This window comes from Diabrotica undecimpunctata, chromosome 4 (genome assembly GCF_040954645.1).
Source record: "Diabrotica undecimpunctata isolate CICGRU chromosome 4, icDiaUnde3, whole genome shotgun sequence".
NCBI lineage: Eukaryota > Metazoa > Arthropoda > Insecta > Coleoptera > Chrysomelidae > Diabrotica > Diabrotica undecimpunctata.
The window spans coordinates 130,907,127-130,931,597 of record NC_092806.1 but is presented as its reverse complement, the minus strand read 5'-3'; the positions used below and the strand labels follow the sequence as shown (position 1 = coordinate 130,931,597).

General features: G+C 33.8%; 1 protein-coding gene across 1 annotated transcript; it reads left to right on the top strand.

Moving 5' to 3' along the window:
- Positions 1–24,421, top strand: Gart (trifunctional purine biosynthetic protein adenosine-3 Gart). The gene is made up of 12 exons (XM_072530262.1): positions 1–302; positions 755–1,002; positions 4,136–4,530; positions 6,640–6,894; positions 9,293–9,512; positions 10,072–10,294; positions 15,210–15,408; positions 15,465–15,716; positions 16,387–16,740; positions 20,711–20,970; positions 21,485–21,742; positions 24,203–24,421. Exons 1-12 carry the CDS (start codon positions 135–137, stop codon positions 24,383–24,385), a joined length of 3,015 nt encoding a protein of 1,004 aa, XP_072386363.1. The 5' UTR covers positions 1–134; the 3' UTR covers positions 24,386–24,421.
- The last annotated feature ends 50 nt before the right edge of the window (positions 24,422–24,471 follow it).

Below are 24,471 nucleotides of genomic sequence, written 5' to 3'. Positions count from 1 at the left end.
AGCAACATGTGTTGATTTTGATTAACTAACCTCTTTCGCAAGAATCAAGAAGTCAAATTAAGTTATTTAATTCCACGAGTATTAACAAAGTATTAACTTGGCCACCATAGGAAAACTTGGAAAATTAATCAAAGATGTCAAAAAATGTGCTAGTTGTTGGTGGCGGAGGCCGTGAACATGCTATAGTTTGGAAACTTTCCCAAAGTACAAAAGTAAACAAAATATTTGTCAGCCCAGGTAGCTATGGAATTCAACAGGTGGCAAAAGCCGAGTCGGTAACTTTGGATATTAAACAATTTAAAGTGAGTAGATAGGTACATAATTTCTTCTTTTCAATTTAGTGTTAAATATTTAATTTATATAATATTAAGATTTTTGTTTAATTATTATACTTATTACCTAGTTTCACAACTTTGGGGAATGAGGGGCACAATGTCTACATGTTATAATCGCGTTGATATCTATTCTGGATATTATTCTTCCTAAGGAATTTAAAAGAGAGTTATCTTAATACCAGGACATTGTCTACTTAAAGATACTGGAAAGGATTCCATTGGAGTATAATAATACCTTCATCAGGCAAATAAGTAACACATGAAGTCATTCAGTTGTTATTGGGACATTGCTAGTAAATTGTAAATTTCTCCTTTTGACAATCCAGTTCACAGCAAAATACCATTGGGAGTGTGCTGTGATCGAGTTATGTTATCCTTATTATTGTTATTATGCACTTTTCATCATCATTTATTTTTAGGACATTGTGAAGTTTTGTAAAGATAACCAAATTGACTTGGTAGCAGTTGGTCCAGAGGATCCATTGGCAAATGGAATAGCTGATGCCCTTCTAGCAGCAGGAATTAAAGTTTTTGGACCACAAAAAGATGCAGCACAAATTGAATCAGATAAAAATTGGGCTAAAGCCTTTATGGATAAACATCAAATACCAACTGCCAGGTGGAAATCTTTTACTAATGCCCAACAGGCTAAGAATTTCATAAACAGGTAATTTCTTTATCCTAAATTTGAGATCTGTTTTGAAATTTACATATTGAAAAAGTTAATAAATGAAAAACAACTGAAAATCACATAATTGATCACATAGGATATTTTGGAAAATAACAGTGTACTTTGATATTAAATTTTTATTTCCCCTTAGTGTATATTCTATAGAAAAAAATAAATAATAAATAATAAAACAGGCAAAAATACTTTTTACTATGGGCCAAGAATAACTGGCAGTGGTTCTTTTAAGCTATCAGAAAAATGTCTCTCATTGAGCCAGGTTTAATAAAAATAATACTTAATGTCTCAACCAACTAAACTTTTTCTATGACTCTAACTAGCCAGCTATTTGACAAGTTTTCTAGATAGTATTGGCTTTTAGGAGAAAAACCTTTACTTTGCTGCAACAAATTAGATAAAGGTTTTTAATATTAACACTTACAAGTCTAAAAATGCATATTTTTGCTATATTTGCTTAAAAGAACAAAGTAAAATATTTACTGTAAAATTCAAGGTTACTATCTTATACTAAAATTTGCAAGAATTCTTAATTTTCAAATGATGAAAGTGTTGCTGTTGAGAGCTCATAATTAACTAAGCACAGAAGGGATAGATATTCACAATTCAAATTAAATATATTGTTGATGTAAACTGGGGCTATTGGTTTTGCGGTTTACAATTTGTATCCTATCATCAGGCCTAATTGAACTATCAAAGGTTAAAAATGATACATATGATACAAATGATTATGATTTGTTTTTGATTCTTGAGAACACAAGGAAATCACATGGTGCCAAGTCAGGACTATATGCAGGATGGCCCACCAAATAAATGTTTTTCTCCTTTAAATACTTGTTTGTTATGTGAACTGTGTGAGAGCTGACATTTTCATCATGCACAGGTATGAGATGATTCCAGTTGTTTTTGGGAATTTATCAACCACTTTTGGCAAACAAATGGTTGTATATATTTCAGCATTGACAGTTCTACCATTCTCTAAAGAAATTGTGCAACAATATAAATAATTGTTTATATTTGACTCATTCCTAAGCACACTCATGATATGGAATATGTCAAATTAATCTCTTTCAATTATGCTACACACAGCATCCATGTGTGCTTCACAGAATTAGTCACTGAACCATCTATAAACAGATGATGACAGAAAATAAGACCATTGTGTGTCTGAACTACATAGCAACCTCAAAAATATTTGAAAATACCAAATAACAAATTCCTGTAATTCATTTTATAGAGAGTGGCATATTATAAAGTATGAATATAAGAATGCTACATAGTTTAAACCAAAATATTTTTTCATTTTTGCATTTTTTCATCAATCAATTCTGTACAGTCTTATTATTGTCAAACAGTTTATTCTTTTTCTCAATTTTCTAATGGTCTGTCATTGACTTATTTATATAGTCCCGAGATTCCTAAGAGAAACATGAAGTGTCTTCAGCAAACTCTATTTCTGGCTAGTGCTTTGATTTCAAACCAGGATTTTCCATTTGCCCAGTATTGTCCAAGTTTTTTTAGGCCTGTCTACTTTTTGTTTGCCTTGATGATTCCAATTCAGCATTCCTGGCAATGTCATCTGGGGCTATTAGTATGCGTCCCAGCCATCTCCATTTTTTTCGCCTTATTTGCTTTATAACATTTTCTTGTTTGGGTTGGTTCCATAAATTTTCATTCAAGATTCGATTAGGCTAAAATATATGAAGGTTTTTTTTGTAAAACTCTTAATTGGTGTATTGATGTAATGTAGCACAGCTATTGGGTTAGTGTATGGAGTATTGGGTTAGTGTATAGCAGCATGGACACTGACTGTTGCATCTATGAATTGGCTCGAAACTTTCGAAATGTGGTGTTATAGGCGCATCTTATGTATATCCTGGATTGACAGAGTTACTAATGTGGAGGTCCTGCGTAGAATGGGGAAAGAATGTGAAATTCTCATGACCGTCAAAACTAAAAAGTTGGAATATCTAGGACATGTAATGAGAAATCAAGAACGTTACAGCCTTCTCCAGCTGATTCTCCAAGGGAAAGTAAATGGTAAGAGAGGACTGGGAAGAAGACGCATTTCCTGGCTTCAAAATTTACGAAAGTGGTATAACACGACTACCACTGAACTGTTCCGCGCTGCAATAAATAAAGTAAAGATAGCCGTGATGATCGCCAACATCCGGAACGGATACGCACTTTAAGAAGAAGAATGTAATGTAGCACAGCTATTGGGTTAGTGTATGCTGTTGTGTAGGATTTTGCTTTCTGTATCACTGTAGAATTATTTGATAATATTTATTGTTTTTTCTGGTGTTCCTATTTCCCACAGTGCTTTCCATGTAGCCATATATATATATGTGTGTGTGTGTGTGTGTGTGTGTGTGTGTGTGTGTGTGTGTGTGTGTGTGTGTGTGTGTGTCCAAGGTTCTTTTGAAGTCCTATGATTACTAAGTGTGTTAATTTGATCTATGCATGATCGGTTTGGTCTGAAACTGACTATTCCTTCCTTAACATTGCCTTCACACTGTCTATCAATCAGTTGTTTATAATTATTGCTGTTAATTTAATTATGACATTCAGAAGTTGGATTCCTCTCCAGTTTTCGGAATATCTTTTGTTGTCCTTTCTTGGTATCTGCTCAAGTAATATTTTTCATTGTTTGGGGAACTTTTCCTCTCTTTAGACCCTACGCAAGAGTGGTTTGATTAGCACTGTTGTTGTGCTTGGGCACACTTTTAACAACTCTGGTGGAATATTGTCAAGGCCGGCTGCTTTCTATTTCTTGCGCTATTGGTTCATTAATGGTATATTTTGTGCGTCTTTGGGTAGTACTAGAACTGCACAGAGTCACTAAAATTTTCATGCCATCTTTTGACTTGTTCCATTGGCGATGTTATATCTTCATCTGTATTGCTTTCCACAATTGATTGGTGGGTGGCATATCTTTTGTTGGCTAGTTGTTTAGTAATATTATAGTATATAATTGTCTCATGTTTTGATGTTCATCGGCGACCGCGTTTCTTCATCAAGATTTTCTATTATTAATTTGAATTAGTTAAAATAAGTTTTAAATTTTATTATTCGAAATATGCGAGGTTCCAATATGTTTGTTTAATTTTTTTAGTGCCCCATATGCTGCTCTTGTCGTAAAAGCAAGTGGATTAGCAGCTGGTAAAGGTGTAGTTGTCGCAAAAGACAAAATCGAAGCATGCAGAGCAGTTGATGAAATCTTGGGTGATAAAAAGTTTGGATCTGCCGGAGAAACAGTCGTCATTGAAGAACTGCTTTCTGGCGAAGAAGTGTCAGTCCTAGCGTTTTCAGACGGAACAACTGTAAAAGCTATGTTGCCGGCTCAAGATCACAAGAGAATTTTTGATAATGATCAAGGACCAAACACAGGAGGAATGGGGGCATATTGTCCATGCCCACTGTTAAGCGACGAACAATACAAATTTGTACAGAAGGAGATTCTTGAAAGAGCGATTGATGGTTTTAAGAAAGATAACTTAAAATTTGTGGGTAAGATATTTAAAAAAAAAATTCTGATATTTTTAACAAGTAAAACATTATTTTCTAATCAATACTGTTAATAACTAAAATATTTAAACAGTCTTTGCAATGAGGTTTTCAAAAGTCATTTCTATGAGTTCTGAAAAACGTCTGTTCGTCCGTTGGGATATTCCTGTTTGGGATATTCAATCAAATAATAAAAAAAAAATTTTAATGTTTTCTGATGTTATGTTGTATGGTTTATCTGTGCTCTGTGGATATGTGTAGGTTTTCTATGATTTTAATATTTGGTGTGTCGATTTGTTCTAAAATTGTCATGAATTTGTGGTATATCACTCTATCAAAGGCTTTTTCATAATCCGCAAGCAAACATATCTTAGTTTAGATCCAAGCAGTATTGTGTCAGTATATTTAGACTAAATATGACATGCTAAGCCATTGAGGAAAACGAAATGGGTGTTGGTTATATTTTTATCCAATACTCTACTATTCTCATGTGACAGAAAACAGTGAAAAGTTCTTTAATTTAGATTCCAAGTCTTAATTTCCTCCTTATCAACATTTATCGACCCTCCGATCAATTCTTTTTTCTTCCCCAGCTTTTCCCTTTCTCCCTTAAGTCCTCTGCCATACAGTCCTCCCATCTTCTCCTCGGTTCTCTACCTCTCTTTCTAAAAGCTCTATCCTTCGTCCCACAAAGTCTTCATTTCTACGTCTGACATGATCAAACCACTGTAGTCTTTGTTATTGAATCTTTTTTGAGACTGTAGTCACCCCGGCTCTTCCCCTAATCAAGTCGTTCCTGATCCTGTCCCTTCTAGTTTTATCCAACATCCACCGTAACATTTTCATTTCAACTATCTCCATCTTATTTTCTTGAATCTTCTTTATAGACCACACTTCATCGCTGTACACCAACGTAGGCCTCACCACACTCTTGTATATCTTTCCTTTCAGCCCTTCTCCGATTTTTCGATTACAGGTAAACAACCAGCCTGTATATTGTGGTCAATTTCTTGATCTAGTGTCCCATTTTGCGTTATGTAGGAGGCAAGGTATTTAAATTCTCCTACTCATCCTAGTTTTTCTCCGAGGATTTCGATGTCCCCAACCATTGCTGTTCCTTCCAACCACATATACTCCGTTTTACCTGCTAACCTTAACCCTCTTCAGTAGTCCTTCTAGAACTCTCCAACTTCTCCTCTAACATTTCTTTGCTTTTCTCTAATAAAACAATATCATCACCAAGGAGCCCCCTCTTACCTTCTCTGTCAGTACATAAATAACGAGATTAAACAGGTAGCGACTCAGTGAAAAGCCTTGATGCAAACCAACCGTCACTGGAAAACTTTCGGTCAATACAACACAAGTCCTTACTTATCACATGATGTGTACGCTCCCTCATACATATCCTTCCCGAGCCTTAAATACTTCTCCATTTCTCTTTCATACATCTCCATAGCTCTTGTCTAGGAACTGTGTCTTCCTGGCATAAACTCAAACTGTTCTTCTCCTCTCGATGTCTCCTCCCCTTAACCTTCACTCTATAGTTCTCTACCAAATATTCATTGTGTGTGATATTAACTTTATTCCTCTATAATTGTTAGAGTCCTGAATGTCCCCTTTATCTTATATAATGATACATACCATCACAATGATCTCCATGCATTGGGCATCCTTTCTTCCTCATATATTCTACTCATTGTTTGCCACAAAACATCAACTCCCTCTCCTAGAGCCTTTCAAACCTTTATAGGTATTCCATCAGGTCCTACTTCCTTACCATTTTTTATCCTATTTAATGCCTAGATAATCTCATCGCCCATTATCCCCGGTATTACATTCTCATTTGGGAATCACGCATCCTCTGTCTTTTCTCTGGTGTTCTTCATTTAGTAACTTTCTAAAGTACTCATACCATCTTTGCTTTATTTCAACATCGGTTCTTAACCTCTTCCATCCACACTCTTAATCTGCTTCAACCCTCCGATCAATAAACTATGTAAAGAGCAGCTAAGAGGTGTTTGAACATAATTCATAGATAATTTAAAATCGGTGAATTTATAAAATTTGACCCTGGAAATGCTCTGTTGTACTAAAACATTTAAAATATTTTAGGTGTATTATATGCAGGCTTAATGTTGACCCCAGATGGTCCAAAAACTTTAGAATTTAATTGCCGCTTTGGAGACCCAGAAACAGAAGTCGTATTACCATTGCTTGAGTCTGATTTATATGACATTATGCTGTCTTGTGCTGAAGGAACCTTGGATAAACAAGATATAACATGGAAGCAAAACATTAGTGCTGTAGGAGTAGTGTTAGCATCTAGGGGATATCCAGAAACGTCAAGTAAAGGACAAGTAATTTCAGGTTGGTACTGTTACTATATTTTAATATTTGTATACCATAAGATAATCAAAAGCCCTGATGGATATAAAAAGTTAATGAGAAGATAAGAGCATTTGCTTTTACACAAACAATACACAAATCTGTGAGTTGTTTTGAATTTTAATAGATAAGATTTTTATATATCATAAATAATTAATTCCATTAAAACAAACATTTAATTTCATTTAAAAAAAACTTAAGTTAATTTTTTTATTATGGAATTGTCAAGTAAATAATATATGAACATAAATGTATACGCATTTTTTTATTATTTCGGTAACTGCTCAACAGCAAACTTGGAGGATATATCCAAATTGATCCTTTAATTGAGGGCTTTCATTTGACCCATAACTTAACCTTGAATGACGAGTATTTTGATATTATCTGAATATAGTTATCTATAAGAAGACTATAATTTAACAGCAATCGAAAAAAAATTGTAATTGAAATAGGTCATGGAATTACGTAAATATACTGCTCGGTAGTATCCTAGTCACCAATGTTGGATGACGTGACTTTTTTGTTTGGTATTGTTAAAGTTTGGTTTAGCCAATATTTTTAACAAACAATTTTGGAAAAATTATTTAAAAAAGTATTCAACCATTGAAAATTAAGTAAACATTAAGTGTGAACGAGTTTTTAATTATGTAAATAGTGTGCCAATTAGAAATACATAGACAAATTACAGGGCGTCCCATAATTAATTAAACATTAGCTAATGGGTAATAGCTGACATCAAAATAAAGCGTTTGAGCTCAAATTGCTGAGGCAAAATGTTGCTAGTTATTCAACCGATTTAAGTGAAATTTGGTATCTTGCTATTATTTAGTATGCTTAATATGAAAATTATATTAGTTTTACCATTGACACTAGGTGGCGCCACCTACTATAACATTGGTTCATTAATTGGGCCATAATTTTTTGTCCGCCTTGAATAAACATCTACGAAAAAAAAACATGAAATAACATTCAATTCTACACAAAAAAGGTATTCTTGTTTCAAATCAAAAAAGTACGCCGTTTTCGAAATAAACGTATTTTTTAGAGACGTGCATAAAATGAAAAAAATTTACAAGGCTTTATCTAGTTTTTGATTTAAAATTTTATGTATTGTTTGTTCGCTGTACCCATTGTTTACTGCTATTTGCTTAATGATATTTAATTCTATTTACTTTTATTACACATTTATAAATGCATTTGATTACATTACTTACAAATAACTCTCTATAGCATTTTTGATATAAAAATGCTTGCATGTCATTCAAGATTTACGACGTCATAACCCCACAGCGTTGCCAAAACATCAGAATAGTTAGTAAGTGAGGAATTTTTAAAATGTCAACCTTTTGTCAAACTATTATATTAACAGTAAATACACTTAGTTTTAAGACTACTGCAATATACTAAATTACATAAACAAAATGTTAATACTAAATTATATATTCTACATTTTAAACTTACCTCTTTTAGGACTTTAATAGTAAAAACGTCCCGCCATTATTTCTTGTTCAAAATAATCTATCTTATATGAAAGCTTATCAGCTTTCTACGTACTATTTATTTGTTTTTGCATAGTACAATCACAATACATAACAATAATTAGTTTTTTAAGCTATTAATCTAAATTTAATATGTATTTATAAATACAATTTATTAATATATAATATATTATGATCAAATTGTGTAAGAAATCGAAACATAAACAAAATTCTTACTCTAAAAAAGCGGCAACACTTTATACACTTTTGCCACACGCTGAACTGTCAATAAAATTTGAAGTATTTCCATATCAGTTGCGTACAATTGTCTAATATATTTAATTAAAATTATTATTTTGTGGAATATTAGACTTAAAGAGTTATTTTATAAAATTTATATTATTAATAATAACAAATGTTTTTGGTTATTTAATCAATATAATTCTAAAATTTCCAATATAATGATGATTACATTTATCTGATTATTACACCATGTTGACGCCTATGAAAGATCGGGCAGTTCCGTATGGGTTTCGTATTATTAGCTGTGTTAGGAACATTGGAACTCTAAGGTTGATGTTCTGGAAATTTTAAATACAGTGACGTGCAAGTGTTTTACTTTGAAAAATGTTATATATATATATATATATATATATATATATATATATATATATATATATATATATATATATATATATATATATATATATATATTACAAATGTAGCCAAAAATATTTAGACGCGTTTTAGACTATTTTATTATTTTTTTAAAATGTGTTTTAAAGACACCATATAATCAAGTATATACAAGTTGAGCTAGGTAATATTTATGTTGAATTTCTTGTTTGGGAGGGACTAACCATCCAAACGAATTAAGGCTTTAATGTTTGTTTATGTTTTAGGAATAGAAAAAGTTGCATTAAATACGGACCATATTGTTTTCCATTGTGGTACAGCCCTAAAAGACGGACATGTTGTCACAAATGGTGGTCGAGTGTTGATATCTGTAGCGTTAGCACCACAACTTCCAGTCGCTGCCGCGAAAGCTACAAAATCTTGTGAAATCATCCGATTTGATGGACAACAATATCGCAGAGATATATCACATAAAGGAATTGCAAGGTAAAACACTTGGTGACACATTGAATTGAATTCGAATATTTAACTTGGTGAAATTCCTTCTATGCTCTGCTCGGTTTAAAATACACGAAATAAATCATATATATTGAGAGATAGGACCATAATTAATGGCTCTTCAGTTACTTGCTGTATATACTATCTTTTCACAGCCTTCTTTCAATTGTAACAGGATTGTTAAGTTTTGAACATATCGAGAGGTATTGCATACAAATCTGACCGGTGCCAGGATTGTATTCAGTCAAATGCGAAATAGTTATGTGGTTGTTTATCGCAATTTTAATTAAAACAGCAGAGTTTCTGTTTTTACTTACTTTTGAATAAAGTATTGTGAATTGGTTAATTTGGAATTTATTTAGAATAGTTATTCAAAAATGACAAAATTTTAATTTTTTTGTTTTTAAAGAAAGGTTTTCTTGCTAAATTGACTTGCAAGTCAGTTTTGTTAATTTTTTGCGAAGTTCGCAACAATAATTCTTGAAAAATTTCTGTTAAATATATTTAAACTTATATTCATATTTTTGTAAACTTTTATTTTTTTAAGGGCTATTCTTCAGTCTGGAAAACTCACTTATAAACAGAGCGGCGTTGACATAGATGCCGGTAACGATTTAGTTAATCATATTAAACCAGCAGCTAAATCGACAAATAGAACTGGTACTATGGGAAGTTTAGGTGGATTTGGAGGTTTATTTGATACCAAAGTTGCAGGCTACAAGGACCCACTTCTCGTTTCTGGTACTGATGGAGTCGGAACTAAATTGAAGGTAACACCTCTGTTTAATTTACATGTATACTGTGTATGTAGTATTTACTGAGTAGATATGAATTTTATATTTTGAATATCTAGTTCATCTTTAATTTTTTCCCTCCTCTGTTCATATTTTTTATATAGTTTTTTTACATTTCTCTTTTGGAAATGTATTTTGCGGTAGAGCATTTTGACCATTGTAAATTGCAGATCTCTGGCGAGATTTCTGACAAATACAAATAATTCATACTAATAAAGTTTGATTCTTTCACGATTTTATGTAACTAACAATTCCTTCGTGCACATATTTTTAGTCAAGGCTCTCAACCATACTCATAGAGTGAAGGATTCTCAAATTATTTTCTTTATTATCTTCTTCTTTTTCTAATCACTACTTCCTTAATATTCTTTTTGTATACGTATGTATAAAGTCTCTCAATGACGCTCGTAGTGCAGACGTTAATCAAGGATCTCGCATCAAATAAATAATATCATCTTCATTACACTTTACGTTTTATCTTGTGTATAAATCAATATATTCCTCATTTTGCTATATTCACTCTTATATAGTATCTTAAATTTAACACAATCATTTCAAGCGTTTCATAATTCAACGATGATCAGGGTGACAATCCTTTTAACTGTAAAATTATTTAGGCTTTTCCGTGATTTTTCTGCAAAATTCTGATTACAATATGTAACGTAAGTAAACTATTTACTTATGTACATAAATATTCTAGGCCCTTTTCTTCGCGTCGGTAAGAGGTTGGGTGTGGTTCTTTCAAAATCCATATACAAACTCTTTGTATTATCTTTAAAATTAAAATGAATTGAGCACCATCGTTTAATAGTTTACCCTCGTAAGGAAGCGAGCTCAGACAAAGAAATAAAATGAAAAATTTGAAACAAAGCTATTAACAAGTTAATCTTTATTATTTTATAACGATCAAAACGTTATTAAAAGGTTCTAGGAGAATTAGATCATCCCGGAAAAGAAATAAACAGTCTCTGTTTAGGTATTAAATTACAAATGAGAAGTGCTTATACGAAACTAAAATTAAAATCATATAATAAGAAAATAAACATTTTATATCTTGGCATTAGATTATGAATGAGAAATACTTGTATGGAAATAAAATCATACTTTATCCCAAATTTCGAAATTTGTTCATACAAAAGAATTTCATTATATAGAAGATATTCATATATTATGCAGATATTTATGTAATTAAAAGAATAATAATAAATCAGATCACTGTTATTTAGTTCATAGATAATAAAAAAATAAAATTTTTACCAACCAAAGGATATAATTTTTACCAACTAGGTACTCAGGCTGGGATTTCGAAACGGTGAATCTATTGGTAGCAGAAACATATATCCACCATAAAAATCTATAGGATTGGGCGGCTAAGCAAACGGGATATTCCATAAAAAGCACTTATACCAGATAACGGTAATTCGTCAAATTGCTGAGGGTGTCATGTAATGGCGGCCAACTATACATTCTGGTTTCAGAACACATACCATAAATCCATAGCTATTTAAATAACATCGGGCCAATAAACATAGTTCTGGCAACTATTAATGCTCCCGGTAACGGTCTAAAATAAATATTTATTTGCAATATAAAAGAAAAAAGGAATTTTTCGGCTTACCTCGTCAAGAGACCACTCAAACAAAATTTCGTCCTGTATGCTGGACGTTCAAAGAGAGAAAGGGAAAATGAATGGCGGGAAGGAACTCTCGCTTTTGGGACCAAGTTGGATCCTTAAGGAAATTAGGTGCTTCCTCACTAGGTGGATAGATGGCTTGAGCAACATTAATTTGAATATTTACTAGAAATCATAATAATAAATTTTTGAAACTTTGAAATATAATTTGAAAACTTTGTGTAGAATGAATAGTTCTCTTAGAAACAACGCTTGAAGTGACCGTTGATTTTGCATGCCAGTTACGCGTGCGAAATCAATGTTCAATACAATTTGTATCAGCTCGTCGGTAAAAATTCGATATCTTTTGATTCAAGTGACCTATCGACAAAAATCAAGTTGCGTGCTGAAGGTAAAGAGTTCAGATTTCGTATGCAGTTTTTGTATTTTGCCGCAAATAAACTCAGATTTTATACAGGTGTTAAATAAATAAACGTGGCGCGATGTTTGCCATTTTTTACGAATCTTGAGAGATCAATAAAATTGATCACTTTCATTGACCTGTTGTAGTAAAATTTAAAAAGCATCGTGATTTTTGTCGATAGGTCACTTGAATCAAAAGATATCGAATTTTTACCGTCGAGCTGATACAAATTTTATTAAACATTGATTTCGCGCACATAACTGACATGCAAAGTCAACGGTCGCTTCATGTGTTGTTTCTAAGAGAAAACGGTTCATTTTACACAAAAAATGCTTATAAACATTTTTGTTTAAAATAATCTCAGCTGCATTTTTTTTAAACATTTTTTTCTACAGTGTACAGATTGTTGGTAAATCGATTTTTTTTGCGTTTTTACCCCCCTAGGAGGGGGATTTTAGAGGGCAGCCCGGGGGTAAAAGTGGTAAACTTTTTTGCATCTTTTTTGGGTCCCAAAATGAACATGCTCGGCAAAATTCAGCTTGTTAGTATGATTTTTAGAGGTTCAGTGGCATTTTCGTCTCTGACGATTGGAGTATAAAAAAACACACAAGGGGGTAATAGCATTCTCACTCTTAAAATGCGTAGGGTATTTCACCTATGACCAATACCATGAACAATTCCGACCAACATTAATTTGAATATTTACTAGAAATCATAATAATAAATTTTTGAAACTTAAAATAATTTAAAATTTTGAAACGGTTACAAAAATATTATCGCAAATATTATGAGAAGAATTGTATACAAAAAAATAAAAAATCCATTAGTTAAAATATACGAAATTAACATTAACCAATCAAATTATATTCAATTCAATTAGAAGTATACAATTACAATTTATATAATATATTTGATAAAAATTAATTGTAAAATTTTATTTAAAGTTGAAATTTCTTAAATTTTTAAAATCAACATTAATATCTCATAATTATGTCAAATTTACAAATGCTACAAAAATTTACAAATTTATTTTCATTTCGCTCTTCTCTTAATAACTTTAATTTTTTTTTAAACTGCCAATGATGTCTGACGTTACATTTTTCTACAATTGTGAATTTGTCTTCGAAATATTCTCGAATCAACATCATCTAACTCGATCTTTTTTGTAGTTTTATTTTTGTTATGTTTTGTTTCAAATGACAAAGGTCCCCCTTCTCAATATTTTTGCTTTGCTTCACAAATGTTGCTTACCGTACCCAGACTAATAGTAACTACTTGTGCAACCCGTTTGTGTGCTTTTGATACAGGAACTAATGGCTCAGCATGTTCTGCTTAAAATTTCGTAAAATTTAACACATTGTTTACTATTTCACGACTTTGTACACTTCGAACTTTATGTTTTATTAGCGATTTTAACTCCGTCTTCAAAAATTCTTTCACCGACTGTAACAACTGTAGAATTAATACCGTTTGGTCCGCGACGTTGGGTCTACGACTGATTACCTCCTGGTTTACCGAACGTCAACACCAGTGCGCATCAAAATCTTAAATACAAAGTAAATTTGGTCAGACTGTACAATCACAAAACCCTTTGTTTCCTTCTTTTTCACTTTCTTCTTTATTTATTATGATTTTTTCAGCTGCATATGATCCTCTTTTCAAACTTTTGCTATGTCCACTGTTTATTCTTTGGCACCTATTATTTCTTATCGATTTGGTCGCTTCCATCTTCTGTTACTCTTTAACTTACTTCAAATTTACTTAACTTTTTCTTATTTTCTTATCTAATAATTAATTTCTACGTTTATTAAGTAATTAATTAACTTCTAAACTGTACACTTAAATATTTACAATAATTACTTAACAAAGACCGCAGGATCGACGTGTAATAATTTTAAATGGTTTGACAGGATCGTCCTGTAATAATGCTAGAGCAGGCATTATTTGAGAGCATTCTAGTTCTTTAATTAAACGTAAAAGTGTATTCTTGCAATCACACAAATCTGCTAACTCAGTAGAGCGTACTTCTAGAATTAGGACACTTTCTATTTACATATTCTTCCTTTTTTTTTGGTTCCGTTTCTCTGCTTTTTGTCTCGATTTGTTTCCCTTATATTGAGATTTATCATCCCAATCTCCGCTCTTACCTCCGTATCTTTCGTTCTCCAATCTTGCTAGCTTTCTTACACTTAGAGTAGATGCGTTCTTTCTCTGTATCCAATTGGGCTCATTTCTTAGGAGGTGTATTATTTTTGTATTCTTTCCTTTGTCTTTCCACTCTTAAGCAGTTACATTTGCCAGGTTGCTAACTCTTGGCGTTAAAATCCCATTATGGGGGACCTACTGTTCAGTCGCCTACTCTGGGTCAGACGCTATGCGTAGCCGTCCACTCTAGACTAGATGCTTCTCCTTGTGGGAGTTTTAAAACATGAATTATTTTTTTTGTCTAGTGATTTAGAACCTGCCGTTTCTTTACTCTCCACATTTGTATCACGGCATGACAACACTGTAGTTAAGCAACCTGGAGTGTTAAACGATAATGAGGTTTTCATTACAAAAACAGTTTTGTTACTGCACGCCTTCGTGATTCTTTCTTAGTTTGGTGAATAATAAAATTTGGAACACACTTATGACTGTTTGTGCGAATTTTAACTGTATCTAAATTTTGTTTATTGTTTTTAATATATTTATCTACATTTCCTGTTTTAAATATTGTGTTATATTTACCTAAGAGAGCTTTGTTTTTATTATTACTTTGGCCAAAGTAGAGATTTTTCTGAAATATAGTGAATATATCAGTTTAATATATTTTAGATATTTATTATATATATTATAATGTTAAATTGATTTTACAGATTGCCCAAGCTACTGGCGTTCACGATACAATTGGAATAGATCTTGTAGCCATGTGCGTTAATGACATTTTAGCTCATGGAGCAGAACCTTTATTCTTTTTGGACTACTTCGCCTGTGGTAATTTGGATGTACAAGTAGCCAAGCAAGTCGTAACAGGAATCGCAGATGGATGTAAACAAGCAGGATGTTGTCTGATAGGTAATAATTATTTTCCTATACAAATATCCTTAGACTGATTGTATCTTGTTTTGTAGGTGGAGAAACAGCAGAAATGCCTGACATGTACAAGCCTGGAGACTACGACCTGGCAGGTTTTGCAGTTGGAGCCGTCGAAAGGAATCAGTTAATGCCTCATATTCAAGATATTAAACCTGGAGATGTTGTAATTGGTTTACCGTCATCAGGAGTTCACAGTAATGGTTTTAGTTTGGTGAGAAAGGTCATGAAACTGGCGGGGAAAGATTACAATAGTATTGCTCCATTCAGTAAATCAAATAGGACATTTGGTAAGTTAGTAAGTTTAAATATATTTATTTGTGTTACAATTATTTGTATCATCATTAATGAAAAAAAGTCGTTTGGTACAATCAACGAAATGTCTACATTCATCTTTAATAGTGTAAGCCAACGATTTCGCTTATTCAAGTTTTTAGCAATTCAATTCAAAGCATGGCCTGTTGTGGTCCATTTGGTTATCTACCGGTACTTATCTCTGTTAATTGCCGCCTCAGATCCATAGGAGATGAAGTTGGATAGCTGATAGCCTAGTACTACCCACTTTAGATGTAGATGTTCTTGTCGTTAGGTCTAAGTGTGTTGTTACAGGGTTTTCATGGTGTTCGCTAGTATCTGTTAAAAAAAGCTTCTTGCTTTTCTGAAAGAACTCGCTAACTGCGAGTTGAGGTGATCTCCGGATGTTGGTGAAATAAGTTTTTAGGATTTACAAGTCAGCAAGCTAAATACTTAATGTCAAAAATGAGAAAGAGAGATGGAGGTCTCTTAAGTTATAATATTACAGCCATAATAGTGACCACAATTTACATGGGCACAATATAGACAACACACATACATACAGAGTGTGTTAGATTACCTTCATACCCCTCTTTAATTAAACAAATGAAAATTAATAAGTAATGTAAACATGAAACATTTATGTTTATATTTTATTGTCCACAGGTGCTGAACTATTGACTCCCACGAAAATCTACGTAAAATCCGTCATTCCAGCCATCAAGACAGGCAAAGTTAAAGCTTTCGCCCACATTACTGGAGGAGGTTTGCTAGAAAATATCCCTAGAATACTTCCGGATAACGTGGCGGTTGAACTCGATGCTACCAAATGGTCTATTCCCGAAGTATTTCCCTGGTTAGCAACCGCCGGGGGTGTTCATCAAGTAGAACTTCTTAGGACCTTTAACTGTGGAGTTGGAGGAGTTTTGGTTGTTAAGTCAGAGGATTCCGATGCTGTTTGGAATTTGGTAAAGAACGAAGGGGCTACAATCGTGGGAAAAGTTGTCAAAAAGGAAAAAGGTATGTATTGTGTATGGAAAAAGGATTTTTTAGTTATTTTCACAAGTTCACTGATCTGAATCATGGTTCATTTTACTATTATGTTGTATATATGTTCCGGAAGATTTCTGCGGTTAGTACAATTAAACCTAGAGCTAAGATTAATACTATTACAAGAATTAATATTAAACTCAACAGCCTTCAGAGTTTAACCGCGTGGATTATCATTGCGCCGAGCTTTCGACATCCTCTTTGAAGTCTTCTTTGAGATCTGTCTCCCGAGCTCCCAGACTACTACACTGATCACTAACCAATGCATTACTGTCACTGGGAACAGAGGAGGGTTCATTTATACCGTCGATTAAACGTGGTTTAGGTGGAGGTTGGCGTGGGGGTTAGAGTGGAGATTGGCGCGAAAATTGCTGACAATAAGATTTTGATTCGCAGGTGGAGCAGACGATATTGTCTTTATGAGATGTCTCCATGTCGAATGTAACCGTATGCCGTCATCTCCTTTATTGAGACAATTTGGCCTTTTTTCAATTTCTATGGCTTCTTGGATAATTCGTGGTTTATAGAAGCGGAGGGGGCTATGGTTCTAGAGTTTTCAAAATCAATTTTGTGACCTGTGTGAAGATGGTGTTGACATAGAGCTGAAATTAAATCGGAATTGCGAACAGAACTGAAATGTTCATAAATCTTATTTTGGATTCTACGATTTGTTTGGCCTATATATGATCGGAGGCAGTCTGCACAAGGAATTTCATAAAATCCACAAGGAATCTACGTTCCTGTAGTTGGCTGTATACCATATTTAAAAAAATTAATTAAAATCCTTTGTAAAAGGTATATATTTAAAATATATAATATACCTAAATATACAGATTGAACGAATTTAAAACGGAACATACGAAATCAATGTATTTCGGCTCAACTCCGCTCTAGGTGGTTGGCCAACAAAAGGTTGTCAAATAATTATATTATAAAAATCCAATACTTCAGCGGGCTACTGGATTCGGAACTCATTCAAGAACAAGTCAAAACTCCACCCAAATAGGTTGCCTAGAATCACTGAAAAACTAGACTTAAAAAGCAGTTATTATGCTGTCAATCCACTTATCGCTTCCTTATAGTCCAAGAGATAGGGCCGAATTTATAATGTTAACTATTAAATATTTTTGGTATAACAAATAGTAATTTTACTTATTTTTTATTACAATAAAAAGGTTTTTAAATTTACATTGCATAAATAATGATTGTTCAGATATAAGAAAAATTTGATTTATTATTACATTAATAATCAAATACAAAATATATTATTTCTATTTATCAATAGGTAAAATTCAAATTGTAGAATTCCTTTAACATTTTATAAATAATTATTAATAAAAATCAATTTAATAGTGGAATTATCAATTTTTTAAGTTTTGAAATTTACTTTGTAGATATTTTCAATATTTTTTTGACGTGACAACGTCTTAAATTAGGTTGTGGCTCGGAGTCATTCATGAAAAAGTGTAACGCCCGCTCACGTCTGTTACAGTGAGTCACCGAACGAGAGAGAGGCCCGCCGGACCGGCGAATGCCTTGCGTCTCTCTCCCACTCAAACATGATCGGTCCGCTGCGCGCGCAGCACTAGAGAATTAGGCGCGTTGAATCGGTGCGTGCTTCCGTGCTTGTGTCTCTGTCTTTCTCGAGCGTTCTTGGCGTTCAAGACACATTACAGCAGAAACACTTCCTTTCATTTCATATTTCTCCTATCATCGTCCTATCCTCAACAAAATCACTCAAATAGAAATTAGTTAAGTTTAAATTTACATGTACAATGTTTTAGTAAACAAAATATATTTCTATAGTTAAAATTTGTGCAATTCTTATTTTCATTCAATTCCTTGTTCCTATTGTGCAATTTAATAATATTCATATCAATAAATATTCTACCGAGAAAAAGACGTTGTCACGTAAAATCTTCGCCCGTAAAACCGACTTTACAGGCAACCGATTTTTTTTTAACTTTCAAGTTGATTGAATTTTTTTTCATTAGTTAATTATAATTTTACAAATTCTGTTTGGACATTAATTTTGCATCATTATTATTTTAAAATATTAAAATAATAATGATGCGCGTTCATTTAGATCAGTAATTCTAGACGCATGCGCTAAATGTAATAAGTATCAAGATGCTTTTATTCAACTTCGATTTGACTGACTTCGATTGTAATGAAGTTTTTGAAACCTTAGTCACTTATATGGAACAGGACTGACGAGAACAATTCCAAAAAGAAAAGTAAACGATGTCAGATTTTTACTATTTAACCGGTAGTATAAGTTGCATGATGTGAACGAGCCTTAAAAAAAAACTAAAAAATTTCGATGCTTCAAGCTTACCACCATGTCAAGATGAATTACACCAACATCTACTGCGAGCTCATTATATTTCAAATATTTGGACAAATGCTCATAAAAAGTACCAACAGAATTGATTGTTGAAGAACATGGTTGGGAGTTTGAAGATGAAACATATAAATTCAAATGGTTTAGTGGACCTCAGATGCCAGAATCAGTTCGAGAAGTAGTGATTGAAAATGAAGCAGATAATGAATGTGATATTATTGAAAGTAAAAGTGACGAAGATTATGAATTTGATAACATCAATGAGAGTGAGAAAAATGACGAAGTTTTTCTAAATTTTTTTTTTCTTATCGGAAAAATCGTTTGAAAATTTTTGGAAAAAAATCATGGTATAACTTACAGAAAATTGAAAGGATTCTACAAATTAGATTTTACCTCAAAAAATTACGAAAATTTTCATTTACGGAAATTTTTTTGGAAAATTTTGAGGAAAACTCTACTTGACGCTTCTCAGAATAGTAACAGCAGTGAGCATACAAATTTTCAAATCAATCGGTATAAAAATATCATAATAAAATCAGTTTGAAAATTGTTACCGAGACCTAAAATGCGCAGGCAAGTGGTACATTTGACCCCGTTTTGTGGCTCTCTGTACCAACCCAGCTGTCCGCCCTTTTGGATTTAGAGTTTTTAGGGGCTAAATAATAAGCCATGAAAATGGCGGACATATTACTTATCGTTAATTTTTCCCCAAAAAATTGCAACTTCACCCCTGTCCGCCACCCCTTATGTATCCACTCTCGCGCCCGCCCTTTGGGATTTCGTCTAGTTATACCAAGATCTTACTCTGGGCAAATTTTCAGCCATATTATCGATCGTTAATTTTTCCGAAAAAAATTTCAACTTCATCCCTGTATAGCCACCCCCTGTACCACGAGGGACGTCCGCCTGTAAGGCAAAGTCTTAACCCAGATACAATGAATATATTCCAATAGAGAAATGTCATATTACTGATCAGTTCAAAATTTCGGCTCTATCTCTCCGACTATTAGGCAAACTCCTCTTTCCTTTAAAGGAGACAGATAGTTGAACGATATTTTATACAATGTCTATCACCGGGTATGTATTTATTTTTGTCCAAGTTTTATATTGGTCCACTATTTCAAATGCAGTTCAAACAGACATATATTAAATTGTATGTTCCGTTTTAAATTGGTTCAATCTGTATACCTTTTACAAAGGATTTTAATTAATTTTTTGAATTTCATAAACTCCATGTTGTTCATTTAGAATGTTGTCTTTGATTGATCGGACAAGAGATGAATGATTTTGTTGGGGTAAATCTTGTCTTTATTCCTCTTGATTTAAGAGGAAAAATTCTTTCTTCCTTCTCTCCAGAACCATAGCCCCAATCCGCTTCGGGGTGTGTTGACAAAATATATTGTGTGTTGTATACAATGTATGAGAGTTTACCATACTATTAATAGAAACACAATTTTTATTGTATATTCATATGTAATTCCAAATAATATTAAATCGCACCAAAAACGAGTTTATATTACCTACTCTTTCTTTCATCTCCCCTCTTTAAAAGAAAAATTTGCTACTTATCTATCATTTACTTCTAATATTTTCCAGATCAAGTGATAGTTCACAACTTTTCTGAAGTGATGGAAGCTTCGATGAGAAAATACGTCCCAAGCGTCGTTGAAAATACACCTAGTTTGAAGAAAAGAGTAGGAGTTTTAATCTCAGGAAGCGGCACCAACTTGCAGGCGCTCATTGACGCAACTCAAGATCCTCTGCAACAAATTGGAGCCGATATAGTGTTAGTAATCTCGAATAAACCAGGTGTTGAAGGGCTGAAGAGAGCCGAGAGGGCCGGCATTCCGACAAAAGTAAGATACATACATATTATCGTTAACTATTACTGTTGGTAAATTTGATCTGGATTTTCAGATTCATATTTAAAATACTGTTAGTAAATAGAAATATAGTCGACTCCAGATATACCTATGTATCTTCTATCGAAGGTCGGTATCGAGTTCAATTAAAAACCCCCTTAGTCCGAAAAATTACCAAAATGAGATGATTTATGTAAAATAATTTAGATTTCGCTTCCGGTAATTAACTTTTGTCTCCTCAATTTTCTCCTTTTATGGTCAAAAAACTAAAGAAAAGCAATTTCCTTTGCATATTTTTTATCGTGAAATATTTTTAACTATACGAATATGTGCATGCTCGCCAGTATATTTGAAGATACCGATTTATTGATAAAATTACCAATTTCCAATAAGTAATAGGTAATTTCACGCACTTATATTTTAAACGGTTAGAGTTTCGACGGGGCGCTGTATATCTGAAATTGAATCTATTAAGGTAAACTTGGTGGTAACATGAATATTTTTGCAGGTATTGAGCCACAAAGACTATTCCAGTAGATTAGAATATGACATGTCACTTCATAAAGAGCTGGTAGCAGCAGGAGTGGATATTATCTGTTTAGCAGGATTCATGAGAATATTAACCGGAGAATTTACAAGAAAATGGAAAGGAAGGTTGCTCAACGTACATCCTGCGTTGCTACCACTTTTTAAGGGTGTTGATGCTCAGAAGCAAGCTCTAGAATCTGGTGTTAGGATTGCAGGCTGTAGTGTACATTTTGTTGAGGTAAGTAGTTATAATATGGTTTTCAGGATTAATTAATGACTTTGTCTTTACTTCTGTTGAGGTAATTGATGGATTCAAGATCGAAAAGAAGAAAAAAAAATTTTTTTTCTTCTTTTATGAGGGGGGGTGGTCCAAATGTTCGAAACATACCCCGGTCCTAGAAGGTGGGCAGAACCGCCTTCCACCCTCGGTTATGCAGGACTCCTCCAGCGTGGCCACGATGATATCCGAGGCCGCGCGCTAGGGTTGTTCGGACACCATCGCCGTCAATACCAGAGACCTACCTGCTAAAAAAACACCCTCCTCAGCGATGAATTACCGGCTGGATCGCCCTGATTGGGACTCAATGGCACGTCATTCACCCGATCTCTCATTCACGCACAATTCTCACGCATTCTAGCACTTTCTCGCTACGACTGAATTCTTCTTTCCCTCTATTCCTCCCTGTTCATGTTCAATCTCACCCCTTCTCATTCTGCCTTATCTTCTTGCTTGCTCCTGGGCATCCTGCCTCCCTTCGGGTCGCCTTTCTTCTTTTTCCTTTTTTTCCAATGTTCTCCTCAGATATCTCTGAACTGCTCTCCACCGATCTGATTTCACTCTCCTCCACTAGTTCCGTGACTGATTTCACTCTACTTCCTAGCTCTCTCTCAAGCAGGCTCCTCTCACCTATCCATATATCGCATACCAATAGAGTGTGCGAGACAGTGATATTTCACAAAATTTGTCATTTTCTGCCTTTCGAAATCTGTAAAGGTATGCCCTGAAGCAACAATGTCCTGTGAGCATCTGCATCAGGAAGTAATCCAAACGCCGGTGCCCGCAATCCATCCATCTTCTCAGATTAGGAACCAACGACTTCGTCCACTGCGCCACCCTTCTCATCTCGTTCCATTCCTCTTGCCACACCATTACGGACCTCTCCCTTTCTTCTTTTTTTAAACGTTCTGTTGCTATGTCTTGATTTCTTCTCTCGTATATTCTTCCTCTTTCAAAATGAAAAAGACAGCAAAGATTTGATTTCACGTACAAAGCGTCTATGTATCTGTTGATACGTATTTCGACTTAATAAGTCTCATCAGAACAGTTATTCATAGCCGTTTCGAAACTATCTTACCTATTTTTCTTCCTCTTTCCTTCACTAGCACGTGCATCGGAATACACCAGTGATAACTCCCAACGCCTCGGCAGAGACTGTTCTGTATGCACACACCACCCTCAATATCACCACCACTCTTCCTATCTGCTCGGGTGAGCTGCTTTCTGTGCGCCTTTGTTAAAACTGCTGTACCCCAGACAGGCGCAGCGTAGGGGACGATCGATTGCACAACAGAATGAAGGACCCTCCTCTCAGTTTTGGACCCTCCGATGTTGGGCATGATCCCCCCCAACGCGGCGGATCTCACCGCAGCTCTTTGTCACCTCTTTTACGTGCTCCCCCCACATTCCGTTTTGACTCACCCTTAAATACCTCATGCATTTCTTTGGAACCACTCTCTTTCCTGCACATTTGAATGTTATCCCGTCCCTTTTCCTTGGTCCCTTGAGAATTATAGCCTTATTATAGTTGCATGTACGCTGTGCACCAAAGATAAGGTCCTCCCTGTCCCGCGCCACTGGCAGCATAGCAACACCTCCTTATATAAACACTTCCATCTGTAAATTTAATAAGCAACAAACAAATAATATCATTTTTCGACAAGCGTTCAAGGATATTGTGAATACATCCCATTATGATAAAGTGCTTTATACCGATGCATCCCGAAATGCAGATGGAGTTAGTTGTTTTATCACTACAGTTGATACAGTATTGGGTTACAATGATTGTAGCGTGTTTTCCGGAGAACTCTTCAGTATTTCAAAATCCCTTGAATATATGTCCTTTTGACAATCATCAAAATGTATCTCTGTGCACGGATTCCATATTCGCAATTCATTCCATAGAAAATGTTTTTAATCAACATCACTTAGTGTAAAGAATACTAGAACCGATCCTTCTCCACTCTTCCCGAGGTAATTCAATAACAATAATATAGGTGCCTTCTCATATCGGCATTCAAGGAAAGATGGCTAATAGCGCTGCAAAAGAAGCTTCTACATCCAACTTACTCATCTACAGCGTATAGCTACAAGAAGATATAAAATCAAAATTCAAAAGGAATATCCAAGGCAAGTGGTAAGAACTTTGGATCGCCAACTCAGAGAAATACAACCTCATCATACCCTTCTATCATACCATCATACCCTTCAATCATACAATCGTGTAAGATGTAGCCTAAGTTATAAATAATAAAGTGTTCATTGATAATCGCAATTCACCGATAAGACAAAAATATTATTTAAAATTCACGGTCAGGAAATTGATGAATTTATTTAGAGTATAAAATTGAATATTTAAAAATTGATCGCATCAATAGTGAGACAATGAAAATCCTAATGAATTTTTTTTGAACATTTTAGGAAGACGTTGATGCTGGTGCTATAATAGCCCAAGAATCGGTCCCTATAGAGCTGGATGACACAGTACATTCCCTTACAGAAAGAATAAAAACCGCCGAGCACAGAGCTTTTCCGAAAGCATTAAAACTTCTAGCTTCGGATAAAATTAGATTAGGAGACGATAATAAAATTATCTGGTCTTGAGATGTTATTATGAAATAAACTTTTATATTTTGTAAATGACTTTTGTTTTTGTTCTGATTGAGAAATATTTGCAATAGTTCGATAAA